The 13451-nt window shown below is 39.3% G+C and overlaps 1 protein-coding gene across 1 annotated transcript in view; it reads left to right on the forward strand.

Moving 5' to 3' along the window:
• Nucleotides 1-2897: 2897 nt before the first annotated feature.
• LOC107680439 (homeodomain-interacting protein kinase 1-like) overlaps nucleotides 2898-13451 on the forward strand; it is a 14463-nt gene continuing 3909 nt past the window's right edge. The window contains exons 1-11 of the mRNA XM_016476325.1: nucleotides 2898-3214; nucleotides 4885-5567; nucleotides 8229-8602; nucleotides 8799-8922; nucleotides 10133-10252; nucleotides 10386-10472; nucleotides 10561-10713; nucleotides 10764-10937; nucleotides 11020-11206; nucleotides 12065-12183; nucleotides 12454-12588. Of these exons, the coding sequence (XP_016331811.1) occupies nucleotides 4887-5567; nucleotides 8229-8602; nucleotides 8799-8922; nucleotides 10133-10252; nucleotides 10386-10472; nucleotides 10561-10713; nucleotides 10764-10937; nucleotides 11020-11206; nucleotides 12065-12183; nucleotides 12454-12588 (2154 nt within the window). The 5' untranslated portion in view covers nucleotides 2898-3214; nucleotides 4885-4886. The remainder of the gene's footprint in view (nucleotides 3215-4884; nucleotides 5568-8228; nucleotides 8603-8798; nucleotides 8923-10132; nucleotides 10253-10385; nucleotides 10473-10560; nucleotides 10714-10763; nucleotides 10938-11019; nucleotides 11207-12064; nucleotides 12184-12453; nucleotides 12589-13451) is intronic.

The following is a 13451-nucleotide window of genomic DNA, read 5'->3' on the forward strand; positions in this document are numbered from 1 at the left end:
GGTTTTAGAAATATTACTTTCTGCAACAACTTTGCGACTTCAACCATCAAAATGTGAGAAAACATCCAAAATAATGTTCAAGGAAGAAATTGAATTTTTGATTATCAATTTTTAGAATTTGACCATCTAATTTTTTCAACTTTATTCAAAAGTTCAATTTTTGGACCTTTCAATGGCCTAATTTTAAAGACCCCATTCAATGGCTTGAGCCATTTCATTTTCTTTCCCATGTTGTCGTAAGTTGGGGCAGGACATTTTGCTTATATAGCAAATGCTGTCTTGTTTTATAATAGGTAGGGACCCCTCATTTGAGATTTTGCTTCCTAAAATGATGGTTGGTTTAACCTAGAAAATTACCGGTTATTGTCAGAAGGGTTTTTGAAAGGCTTTTGGTATTAGACATAAGCATATTTACAAGGATAAAGTGTGTCATTAAATATGTTGTCAAAAATAAAATAAAAAAACTTCAGACAATCAAATAAGTGACATTTTATGTGTAATCTAAATCACGTTTTTTTTTTTTATGTGCAAATGTGTGCATATTTAAGTTTTTTTTTCCCTAAAAAAGCAATAATATTTGGTATATTTTCATATGGCAAGCCTTGCCTCTGATAAAAAGTAAGGAAAATGTTAGCTTACTACCACTCCTTATTAAATCAAAAGTGACAGCAGACAGAAATTATGTTACCTTCATTTTCCCTTTCTCTTAAGTCACTACGTTAACTTGTGACTGCAGGACTTTTCAGAATTTACTGAAAGCAGGTTCACACATGAAACTGAGCCATTTACAGATATTCACCTGAGACTGGACACACACACTCTTCACCCCTTCATCTGTTCTGAATTCACTCAAGAGGTGAGTATGGGATGCATTTAAGTGCATTGTAATACGTTACGTAAAAAGTGTCTTTTATTCATATGTATCATTATAACACAAAATAGAACAGCACATCCTGTCAAATGTATTATAATTATTACCTATTATGTTCCCCTGAGAAAATGTGTTTTCTCACAAAATTGTTGAGTTCCTCCCTAAGAAAATTAGCTTTCTTTAGAAAAACATATGCGTCCTCTAGCAAAACTATTCTGTTCAAACCAGGAAACTTCGGTGTTCTCTTGCAAAACTATTCCATTTTCTCGTAAAAAAAAAAAGTGTTTCGTTCCCCCAAGAAACCTTGTTTTCTTTAGAAAAATGTGCATTCTCTCGCAAAACTATTTCGTTCAATGGAGAAACTTTGCGTTCTCTAGCAAAACATTTGCGTTCCCTTGTGAAACTTTGCGTTTTCTCATTAAAAAAACGTGTTGCGTTCCCCCCGAGAAACTTTGCTGCTTTAGAAAACTATGTTTCTCTCGCAAAACTGTTTAGTTCAACGGAAAAACTTTGCGTTCTATCGCAAAACGTTTCCGTTCCCCTGTGAAACTTTGCATTGCCTTGTAAAAAAATGTCTCGTTCCCTGAGAAACTTGGCTTCTTTAGAAAAACATGCGTTCTCTCGCAAAACTATTCCATTCCCCAAGAAACGTTGCAGTTTAGTCCAATCTCTATTCATTCTTTTATTATTTTGTATGTTTACAGGTGCATCTCAATAAATTAGAATGTCGTGGAAAAGTTCATTTATTTCAGTAATTCAACTCAAATTGGTTTCACAATTTGAGTTGAATTACTGAAATAAATGAACTTTTCCACGACATTCTAATTTATTGAGATGCACCTGTAGGCCAGGACTGAGAACTGACTATAGTGACCTGAAAGCTCTTTCTGTTAACCAAAGTGAACTCTTCAGAACACTAAAAAACATGACACAACCTTGGGGTAGTGCTATGATAAAGCATGGTTTTCTGAAGTTCGCTTTGAGTGAAAGGCACTTTGAAATGGAACGGCCAGTGTCTTCTCTTCTGTGACATGGCAGAGGAGAAAACCAGCTTTTGTTATGTTCTTGATTGATGGGCCAGACCAGTTAAAATGAAGAATTAACTGCCAACAGTGTTTCTGTTTAGCCCCTCATTATCTGTGTCACAGATCGTTCTCATCCTGTTTATTTTTAATTCAGGTCTTTGCTCTTTCATAACAGTCACGCCATGCCAAATTCTGCTTTCAGAATAATTTCCCAACACTCATGTCTTGCTTAACGGAAACGTTTTTTTGTTTTGTTTCCTTGTAAATTCCTTGCAAAGCCCTACAGTCAGACATAGATAAGTATGTGATTGCAAAATGATTCATTATTTATACTAGTCGATGAATATAAGATTTTTATAATAAAATAATTGTATTTTTTAAATTTTTTTTAGAATTGGATAATACTTTTTTGTAAAAAAGTAAGTTTTGGTAAGGGGTTTAACTGTATGATTACATTCATATCTGTTTTATATATTTATAAATACTTTTGAATCAAAAAATCTCTCTTTCTTTCTTTTTCATCGCACTGGTTATGTAAGTGGACTTCAAAAACGTGGTTTAAACTCTTGTAAATGACTTCATCTAAATTAAAATATCTTATTTTTCTTATAGCTGCTGGCTAAACAAGTCAACACAATAAAACCACATTGGCCTAAAGTCAGACAAGAGTCTATTATATGAAGGTACATTTTCATGTCATCATGCATGTACGTAATATTTATATAGAGAGACATAATGTCTGGTAATGATGTTTTGTACGCTATTTTTATATCAGTATTTCCGTATTAAATTGGTATTATGTAAATGAACATGTTTAAAGAACATCCAAATAAATAACTGGATTAGTGATTCGTTGTAAAATGCCACGGGTGTCTACTATCTTCCATTACAGCGTGAAGCGAGGCCGTGTGCGTCAATATGCGTTTCCAATAGTAACGGGAAACACGTTGAGCAGCGGCGTCTGATCTCACGCGTAAGCCGTGTGCGCATGCGCAGTCCTGAGCCTGTGGACCGGAAGCCTGACTGAAGCAGCTGATAATCAGGCTTTGGATGTTCTGGGGAGCACAACAGCCCCTTTCTGCCTGGATTTTAAACGGGGCTTTTTTAGTACAAGGACAGAAATCGACGATTTTATGAGCAGCGTGCCCGGTCACCCCTCACAGCGACTGATGGAGCTGTATTTTTATACCGATCGCTGTTTATTTTCGAGTTAACTGCAGGGCCGGAGCTGCTCAGTAACAATGAAGGCCTAGAATCCAGATCCGAGGGATTTAAAGCTCTCCTCTGCCCCAGACGCCAGGATCAACAACACGCTAAGGTATTAATATAGCAATAAACATCCAGTATATATACATCCGCGTAAGTGTAATTAAACTAATGTAGACATACAATGCGTTTGCATTTATTTGTTTATTTGTAAAGGAGGGTTAGTTTTGTTGAGCTCTGGTGATTTTTTTTTTTGTTTCATTTTCTCATTGATTTGTCCTTTTATTCTGAGTTACAATGCTTTTTATTTTGTAATAATTAATTATATTTGATGCGTTATATTGTAACACCAACTCTAACGATTGGTTGCCTAGTAGCCGACAGATGATACAATGTAGCAAACTTATGACGTCTGCAGATTCGAGGACATTCCGTTCAGTGATTGCGATATATTTAATGTTCATATAGAAAGCAAAAATCAGCTCATTGTTTCCCCGTTTATTTCGTAGTTCCTTTATTTGCTTCGCGACATTAGCGCAGTTTTCTCGAAAAGGGTGGAGTCGTTTGATGGGTGTAAACATACAGCGGCTTGGTATCGCTTTAAAACTCCTGTATTTGACACGACGACCAGCAACTGTGTAGCTCGTAGGTAATCTTTGATATTTCAGTTGTGTGGTTTTTTTTCTCTCTGTCGATGTTCTGCTTGCAGTCGGTCTCTCTGAATGTGCTTTTGTGAATCAGGGGGGTCAGCATTTTCAGACAGACAGACCCTCAATCCAGTCAGATGATAGTATGACCACCAGTTTTAAAAATCGAAAAGAATAATAAAAATGTTTTTATTTTACCTGTCTGACCCTGTGTGCATGTAATGCATCGATAATTCAGATACGAGACGAAACATGTCACAATTTGACCTGCCTTTTAGTTTTTCAACTAGCAGTATTTCCACTAAAATTATTCATATTATATTTAAAGAGATTACAGATAATTTACAGGTAGATAGCTTTATTTCCATTATAAAATAAAATTATTCATATTATATTTAAAGACATTACAGATAATTTACAGGTAGATAGCTTTATTTCCATTATAAAATTATCACAGATTTTTCTGTTTATTTTATAAATTAATAAATGTATTACATTAATTTACTATTATGTAAATTAATAGTAATTAATTTACATAATAAATGTAAATTATTACATTTAATAATTGGTTTATTAAACCAAGCAGTTGGTTTCCCCCCCCAGAACTGCTTGTTCTGAGACTATACCTCAATACTTAATATAGATTAAAATATACTTTAAACCTGACAAAGATAAAAAATATTACATCTTGAATTCTGACATAAGGATAAAAAAACTGTCCCCACCAGTTCTGTCATATGTTTATAAAAACTATGAGATTAATATAACAGGCTCTATTTGATAGATTAGTAATTTGTGCATGTTTTGTCTGCACTTTTACAAATTATAATGAAATTGTTTGCAAGTTTTAAGAAGAGAGATATTTTTCTTCACTTTAAGTGTGCTTGTAGTAACAGTCAACACCAGAAAAACAACTTACTGAATTTAATTTAATATTAAAATTTGGTTATTTGATCAACACAGCAGGATTTTCTCACTGAATGCTAGATTTGTCAGTGTTTATAATACTTATTTGACGCATTATTTGTTCATTATCTGACTGTGTTCGTTCAATCATGTTGAGATATCAGTATTGCCATCTTTTGTGTTCTTTCTGTATTCATCAATGCCGAACGTATTTATTCAATATTCGCAGGCATGGCTTCACAGCTGCAGGTTTTCTCCCCTCCGTCTGTGTCTTCCAGTGCCTTCTGCAGGGTGAAAAAAATGAAAGTGGAGAGCTGTGCTTGGGATGCTTCCAATGAAGCGTACAGTTCTGTGGGCCAGTACAGCTTCAACCCAGCTGCGGGCCTCCCTTTCGGCTCCTCCGGCCCGGTCTTCCCCCCAGCGTCCCGGGGCCAGGTAGTGGTCCGTGCTGCAGACAGCACCGGGAGCCTCCCGCGGTGGTCCAGTCGCAGAACATCCCACAGGGCCCACCACACGGAGTCCCACTCCTCCCGCGGGCACCGGTACGGCGTGAAGAGGAAGAATGAGGTGGTGGAGAGCTCCGGAGGAGGCGGAAGCGGCAGCGTTCAGATTCTGGAGGAGCTCTCGGCTCCTGCTTTCTCCGCACGTACGGGAGGAGCGGGGACCACCGCCCAGTCCATCCCCCACTCGGCCCCCACCACCAAAAGCAGCAGCTCCAACGGGGAAGGGGACTACCAGCTGGTCCAGCACGAGATCCTCTGCTCCGTCTCCAACAGCTACGAAGTTCTTGAGTTTCTCGGTCGGGGCACGTTTGGGCAGGTGGCCAAGTGCTGGAAAAGAGGAACTAATGAGATTGTGGCCATCAAGATCCTGAAGAACCATCCGTCATATGCACGTCAGGGACAGATCGAGGTATGTTATGATAGTATCTACATTTCTGGGTTATTGTTTTCCAATCTCGGGTTGTCACCTTATCAAGATTTCACGGTGTTTCATTTCCGCCTAATTTTGCTGCAGAGACTGCAACTGGCATGCCTTTTTTATTTTCTTACTCCATGATGAAACTAAATACGACTTTGCCTGTGTTCCCCCTCAAGCTAATAGGGTTAATAAGTAAATGACATGATGCTCATTTTGTCCTACCTGTCGGTTAATATATTCAGGGATATAAAAATTTTAATTACGGGCAGTGACTTGAATACAGTTATTCTATAATGAGCCTGTTGTTTTAATTTCGGAATTAAATTCACTTTGAGATTTTATTTATTTATTTGGAAGGGGCATAAAGGGAAAAAACTCTTAAAAGATGTCCTTAAAGGGTTAGTTCATCCCTAAATTAAAAAAATTCACCATTCACCCACCCTCATGTCGTTCCAAACCCAGAAGAAATTTGTTCATCTTTGGAACACACATGACAAATTTTTTTTAATCAAATCTGAGAGATTTCCGTCCCTCCACTGAAGGCCTGTTCACCCAAAACTCTAACGCTTCAAAATTTTCATAAAGAGATCCACAAAATTAATCCATATGAACTGAGAGGTTTAAAGGCACAATATGTAAGATTTTTTTATTAAAATATCCAAAAACCACTAGAACAGTGTTATATATTTTGCTGACTTGTGTACTTACATTATCCCAAATGTTTTGAAGAATGTTTAAATCCAGAGAAATAAGCAATTTTAACTAGTGACACGGACCGTGTCTATAGTGTCATTGTGTCGCCTGCCAATGACGTCATACACCCTCGATTTTTAATTTGTGCGCTTTAATAGACCGGTGACAACCGCGCAGTAGCATTATAACAGAACTTTCAAACGTGTCTAGTATGATTAAACAGCGCTGCTTTACCCCACATACGCACGACCGGAAGCAGCGGAAGCACTAAAGTGTGGTATAATAAAAGCTCCGCTGCTTTCGAGCCGTGTGTCACTCTCGGCTCTCATTAGCAATTAACTCAGCTGCCTCGTTTCGCTTCGACGGCTTTCTGCCTCACTCTGCTTCATACTACGATGTTAGTAAATCTTTAATACATTAGCTCGTCCATGAACATGATTTCTGCCCGAGCCCCATTGGGTTGCGTCAGCTGTGTGGATGAAGACGACAACTCCCATGATTCCACACTCAGTCACGGCATCATCAAACTACACCTTTGTTTATTTTGAATACGCACCCTCTAGCGTTGAACTTACATATTGTACCTTTAATACAATATTTAATTTAGGCTTTTATTCACATATAAACATTGATCAGCGAACATGAACTGAAGCTCAGCCGTACTTGCATGACGCGCGAGAATGAACCTCATTGGTAGTCAAGGGTCAAGCAAACATGTTTGAGCTTCTGTGACCAAATTTGAATGTTGTAAACATTGTTAATCTCAATGACCAATGTTTATATGTGAATAAAAGCATTAATTGAATGTGTTAATCATATAAAGCAGTCGTGTCTCTTCAGAAGACTTGGATTAAACCACTCAATTCATATGGGTTTGTTTTATGAACATTTTGGGTGAACAGACTTTCAGTGGAGGGACAGATATCTCTCAGATTTGATTAAAAATATCTTAATTTGTGTTCCAAAGATGAATGAATTTCTCATGGGTTTAGAACGACATGAGGGTGAGTGAATGATGACAGTTTTCATTTTGGGGTGAACTAACCCTATAATTAGTTTGGCAAAATGTATTACTATTAAAATCTTAAACTGATATTAAACTCTTTACCGCATTTGAAAAACATCCGTCCACCAAATTAATGGCGTATTGTGTAACCAACATGCAGAAAAAAACCCAAAATGGGACATATGATAGAGGGGGCCTCTGCAGGCGCTTTTGACTAAAGGTGTGGTCACAAAGGGGAAATTTTGCATGCAAAAAAAAAAGGTCAGCTGTCTATTGTCAATAGTGTAGATGCATGAAACACAGCTCTCTTTCAAACCAAGCAGCTTCTGTTGGTCAGTGCAACAAATGTATGCAACCAATTGAACCATTGTGAAATTTGCATAGGGAATTCTTTTGCCCTCATGCAAAATTCCCTTTTAAAATGACTGGATTTCACCGGCAAAAATTCACAGGCCAATAGTAAATGTGACCACACAATTGTCAAGGACAGATATGATATATCAGACAAAGAAAAGTTAAAGGGGTCATATGATGCGATTTCAAGTTTTCCTTTCTCTTTGGAGTGTTACAAGCTCTTGGTGCATAAAGAAGATCTGTAAAGTTGCAAAGACTAAAGTCTCAAAACCAAAGAGATATTCTTTATAAAAGTTAAGAGTCAGCCACACCTACCTAAAACGCCTCGTTCTAACACACCCCCACATATCTACCTCACTATGTGGAAATATTAGCATAATGCCGCCCAAATGTATGATCTTTAAAATAGCATCATATGACCCCTTTAATTGAGGTTGTAAAATTTCATGTGATCAACAGATTATTCAAATTCATATGAAGCCAACGTAAACACACAGATTACTTTCTATAAACCTGGCACAACTAAATGAAGAGATTGTTTCCCATTTTCTTTATTGTGGACGCTCTTATTTGTAATTGACCCTTAATATCTCTTCTAGGTGAGCATATTGAACCGGCTCAGCGCAGAGAATGCTGACGAGTTCAACTTCGTCCGCTCCTACGAGTGTTTCCAGCAAAAGGGCCACACGTGCTTGGTGTTTGAAATGCTCGAGCAGAACCTTTACGACTTCCTGAAGCACAGTAAGTTCAGTCCACTGCCCCTGAGGCACATCCGCCCCATCCTGCAGCAGGTGGCCACGGCCCTGATGAAGCTGAAGAGCCTGGGTCTCATCCACGCCGATCTGAAGCCTGAGAACATCATGCTGGTGGACCCCATCCGGCAGCCCTACAGAGTAAAGGTCATCGACTTCGGGTCAGCCAGTCACGTCTCCAAAGCTGTCTGCTCGACTTACCTCCAGTCTCGCTACTACAGGTGAGCGATTATCTGTAATTGTACATGTTTATTGATCACACATCCCTTCAGTAGAGATTACATCCCACAGTTATGAGATTATGATGTTGTAATAATCACCCAATCGACTCCTAAATACGTTTATAAAAGAACAAAGGAGCCTACGTGCATAGATTATGATATTGAAGTGTATTTTTCTTCTGCTTTCTATCCTCAGAGCCCCTGAGATAATCCTTGGTCTGCCGTTCTGTGAAGCCATTGACATGTGGTCACTGGGCTGTGTGATTGCAGAGCTCTTTCTGGGCTGGCCGCTATATCCAGGAGCTTCAGAATATGACCAGGTCACACATGTTATCTTATTGTTGTTATCAGAAAAAATATTAGCTCTCAACCCTCTCAGTTCTATCTCAATTGTCATTTAAAGGAGATCTACAACTGTGTATTTTCTATACTTGTTGCCTTAGTGTTTGTGTCTGTGGCACTTCATGCAAGCGCTATATGTTCTGATCAAGTAATTCTTTTATATATAAAGATGCCTCCTTTCTGTGCAAATGAGGCTCATTGTAAAATGCACTGTATTCATGTTGTTGAGTCGCAGCAGTGTGACAATATTGTACAGTCCTTTTGATTGGTTGTAGGCTTTATTGATCTGCGCTTTATGCACCTGCGTGTTTGAGACGGGAAAAAAAGCATTATTTGTGGCTCATGTTAAAAACTGAGGTGCGTAAGTTCAGATCAGTGAGGCCTGAGATCAGTCATTTACAAAACGAAGTCCAACATCTTTGCTAATTGAAATTAAAACAAGATTGAATCCAATATTTGGTAATCATAAAGTCTAACAACAATTGTATTCACAGTTTTTGTAGGCCAGTCATTTTGGACCAGGAACACCACAAAAACTCCCAAAAAAGTACAATGCTTTTTTGAGGCAGTTGTTATATCCTGTGTGAGCAAACTCAGTAGGCTTTAGTCCAGTGTGACAACATTAGCATTTGCGGAAAAAAAGATCTAGACAAGGCAGATTGTGTGACATGTACAGTCTTTCATGCCAGACTGTAAGATAAATTGTAGCCATGACATCTAGCCATGATTCAGCATTGACAGCCGGTTGCACATCGGACGCGTCATTCTGCACTCGCGTTCTAAAGTTTAAGGCAGCAGTCCAAAACAGAGCATCTAATCATCGCCAAGACCATTAATTGGCCGTCTGTGAACATGTCACACTAGGCCAGGGGTAGGCAAGTTCGGTCCTAGAGAGCCGCAGTCCTGCAGAGTTCAGCTCCAACCCTAATCAAACACACCTGAACAAGCTAATCAATGTCTTCAGGATTAGTAAGACTATAGGCAGGTGGGTTTTGTTTTCAGGGTTGGAGCTGAACTCTGCAGGACTGCGGCTCTCTAGGACCGAACTTGCCTACCCCTGCACTAGGCAATCGAAGAATGAATGATTTTACCCTACGACAGCAGAAATCATTTATGGTCCCAGAAATTTACCCAAAATCCTCCTAGTCTTTGTACTAACCTTGACCTTTCCCGTTTTCCCCCCTCCAGATTCGGTACATTTCTCAGACTCAGGGATTGCCTCCCGAGTATCTCTTGAGTGCTGGCACAAAGACAAGCCGCTTCTTCAACAGAGGACCAGACTCCAGCTACCCACTGTGGAGATTAAAAGTCAGTACCCATACTTTTATGTTTTTTAGGGAGTTAAAAACATAAGCAACTGTTTGCTGAATGACTGAATAGTTTCTTATTCAAACAAGGCTGGTTAATATTGCACTAGACTAAGACTTGTGTATTTTTCTAGACCCCATCTGAGCATGAGGCCGAAATGGGCATCAAGTCAAAAGAAGCGAGAAAATACATCTTCAATTGTTTAGACGACATGATGCAGGTAATTAGAAATACATGCATAGGATGGATCGTGTCATTAGTTTAATAGATCAGTCTAACTTTTTCTGATTGCATTGATTGGTTTCCAGGTCAATCTGCCTACTCATTTAGAAGGAACGGACATGTTGGCGGAGAAGGCGGACCGTCGGGAGTTGATTGACCTGCTGAAGAGGATGCTGAGACTGGACGCTGATAAAAGAATTATGCCCACAAAGACCCTGGCACATCCGTTTGTGACCATGAGCCAGACTTCTAGCACTGGTTAATTTGAAGAAATGTGTTTTAAATTTGTTCTCATATCCTATATTTTTGTAGTGTGAAGTCGTGTTTCCAGAACATGGATATCTGCAAGAGAAGGAACAGTAGCTTTGACAGTGGGAAAGCCCTGTTTGCTGCTAATGCTGTTCCTGGAACTGCAGGAAACCTGACTGTGACCTTCAGCAGCCAGCTGAACCAGCACAGCCAGGTGAGGGGAAACCCACCTGGTTAAAAATACACATGCAATAAGGATTTCCATCAGTCTTTAACGTTGTTGGAAATGTTCTCAGGTTCCAGCCGCTGGTGGAGCTGTTCCTCTCCTTAACTACCAACCGGCACTTTACCAGCAGGCGACCATAAACATCCCAGGCCTGGCCCAACCCAGCATCCCCCTGCAGACCCGCCCCACTCAGCTGTGTGCTCAGACTGAACCTTTCCAGCAAACCCTCATCGTCTGCCCCCCCACCACTATCCAAGGTGAGCTGGAGCAGGGTGCATTGTGGGTGATTTATGTCCCTTCGATAAGCCAGACTCCATCCAGTTGTAGTTAAAACATTGGTTAACTATTTTCTTGATGAATATCCTGTCTCAGAGACGTCACATGGTGGAATTAAACTGGGATGCAAGCAGTGAATTTTGGACTTATTTGGTATTTTATTTGGTTAAATGGTCCTAAATATTAAGATGCTCATTTCAGGCTACATACAGAGTTTTGAAAGTGCTTGACTTTTAACCCCTGTCTTTTAAGGTTAGAACTTTGCTTGAATTTTGATATTGGCCTTGAAAAGGCTTTATTCTTTCTTATCCAGTGTAATTAAAAAAAGGGAAAAAAAAGAAAAGAAAACACATTTATGAAAAATAACCCTTATTAAAGATTGAGTCATTGCTCATTTGTGTAAAATTTTAACTCATTTTGATGTTGCGCAAGCACATAGAAGTGATAATTGACACCCAAAAATTGCATTTGCACATCCTGTCTTCAACAGTCGAGAAAATTATTTATGGATTTAATTGTCACTTAATCTACCAATGTTTTTGCTGCTGACCTTCGATAATGTAACCACAAATTACTTAAGTTAAGCATCATGTCTATTTAATTTTTATTTGCTAAAATTACCAAGTTTCTTTTCCTGTGTTCTGTTCTTGCGTTCATGTTGCGCCCTCTACTCTTCAGCCTTGAATTTGTTTTTCTTTTAGCTTGATTCATTCAGAATTTCAGAAAGATGTTTTACGATTAATTATTCATTTGATACAATAATGCAAGGCTTCCCCATCCTTGAAAAACCCTCTGAAAAATTTGTCCAGACACTGTCTTTTGTTTTTTTTTTCTTGAAGGGCTTCCGTCTTCTAATAAAGCCTCTAGCTATCCTGTCAGGATGGAGAACGGTGTTCCTGTTGTCCAGCAGAACCAGACCACGCAACCCCTTCAGATTCAACCCAGCATGCTGACGCAGGTAAGACATATAGCACATTGTTTGTGAAACGGCATAATATCTAACGCTGACATTCCATCACTGCAATCTGATGAACTGCTAATTAATCCAGTTGAGCTGGAGAGGAAATGTCAGTCCTTAAAGTATGCATGGACAGCTGTTCGGCTACTGGCAAGTGCCTGTAAATGGCATGTGAGATCACAGCCTTGTACCCCTGACCTGAGTCTGACCTTTTGTCTAATCTTTCCATGCTTTTTGCCCCTTTCCCTCCATGGTGCCCCTCCTCCATAGGGCTCCTGTACGCCTCTGATGGTGGCCACGCTGCACCCCCACACAGCGGGAGTGGCATCCCAGTACTCACTGCCCCTGGCACTGGGCTGTGGGGCAGGAAGGCCTGCCCTACTGGAGCAGACAGCCGCAGTGCTGGTAAAGAGAGACCCACCCAGCGCTCTACCACAACATCATCATTTCTCATTGACCCTCTCCCTCTCTTGGGCTCGTTCCAAAATCTTGCTTAAATGCATCTTTCTTTCTAATCCTACTCTCATTCTGGTCTCTCTATGTTATAGACCATATCTTTTATTTCTTTTGGATCACTCTTTGATCTTTACTTATGTCTCTGTTTTTTTTCTGATCTCTCTTTGATAATTCTGGATCCTCTATGATCTCTTTTTGATCTCTTTTTTTCAGACTCTTATCTTTTTTTTGACCTCTCTTTGATCATTCGGGATCCTCTTTAATCTCTAGTTGATCGTTACCGATCTTTTGTTGTTGTCTTCTGTTGTTTGTTTGTTTTTTCAGTGACACTTTGATCTTTTGTCCAATCACCCATCTTTTTTTCCGATCTCACTTTTTTCATTCTGGATCCTCTTTGAGCTTTACTGACCTTTTTGGCATTTTTTTCTTTCAATTACATTTTTATTTATTTTCCCGATCTCTGTTTTTATTTCTGACCCCTATATTTTTTCTTCCTGAGTTTTTCCTCTTTCTTTTTTCAGCTCTTCCTTTTTTTTTTTTTAAATCATCCCTTCTGTATTTCTAGTCTATTCTTCTCTCCCCCTCCCCCTCCCCCTCTTCCCCTGCCTCTATTTATTTATTTCTAGTCTTTTTCTGCTCGTTCTCCCTTTCTTTTCTCTTTTAGTCCCTCCCTCATCATTCTTTCTCAATGCAGGTCTGCTACAGGCATGGGAGGCATGTGCTGACTCTTCTGTGCTTTGCTTGCAGCTTCTTGTTCTGTGTGTGTGTGTGTGTGTGTGTGTGTGTGTGTGTGTGTGTGTGTGTGTATACAG

The sequence above is a fragment of the Sinocyclocheilus anshuiensis genome, unplaced genomic scaffold (assembly GCF_001515605.1).
Source record: "Sinocyclocheilus anshuiensis isolate Anshui unplaced genomic scaffold, SAMN03320099.WGS_v1.1 scaffold792, whole genome shotgun sequence".
In the NCBI taxonomy this organism is placed as follows: domain Eukaryota; kingdom Metazoa; phylum Chordata; class Actinopteri; order Cypriniformes; family Cyprinidae; genus Sinocyclocheilus; species Sinocyclocheilus anshuiensis.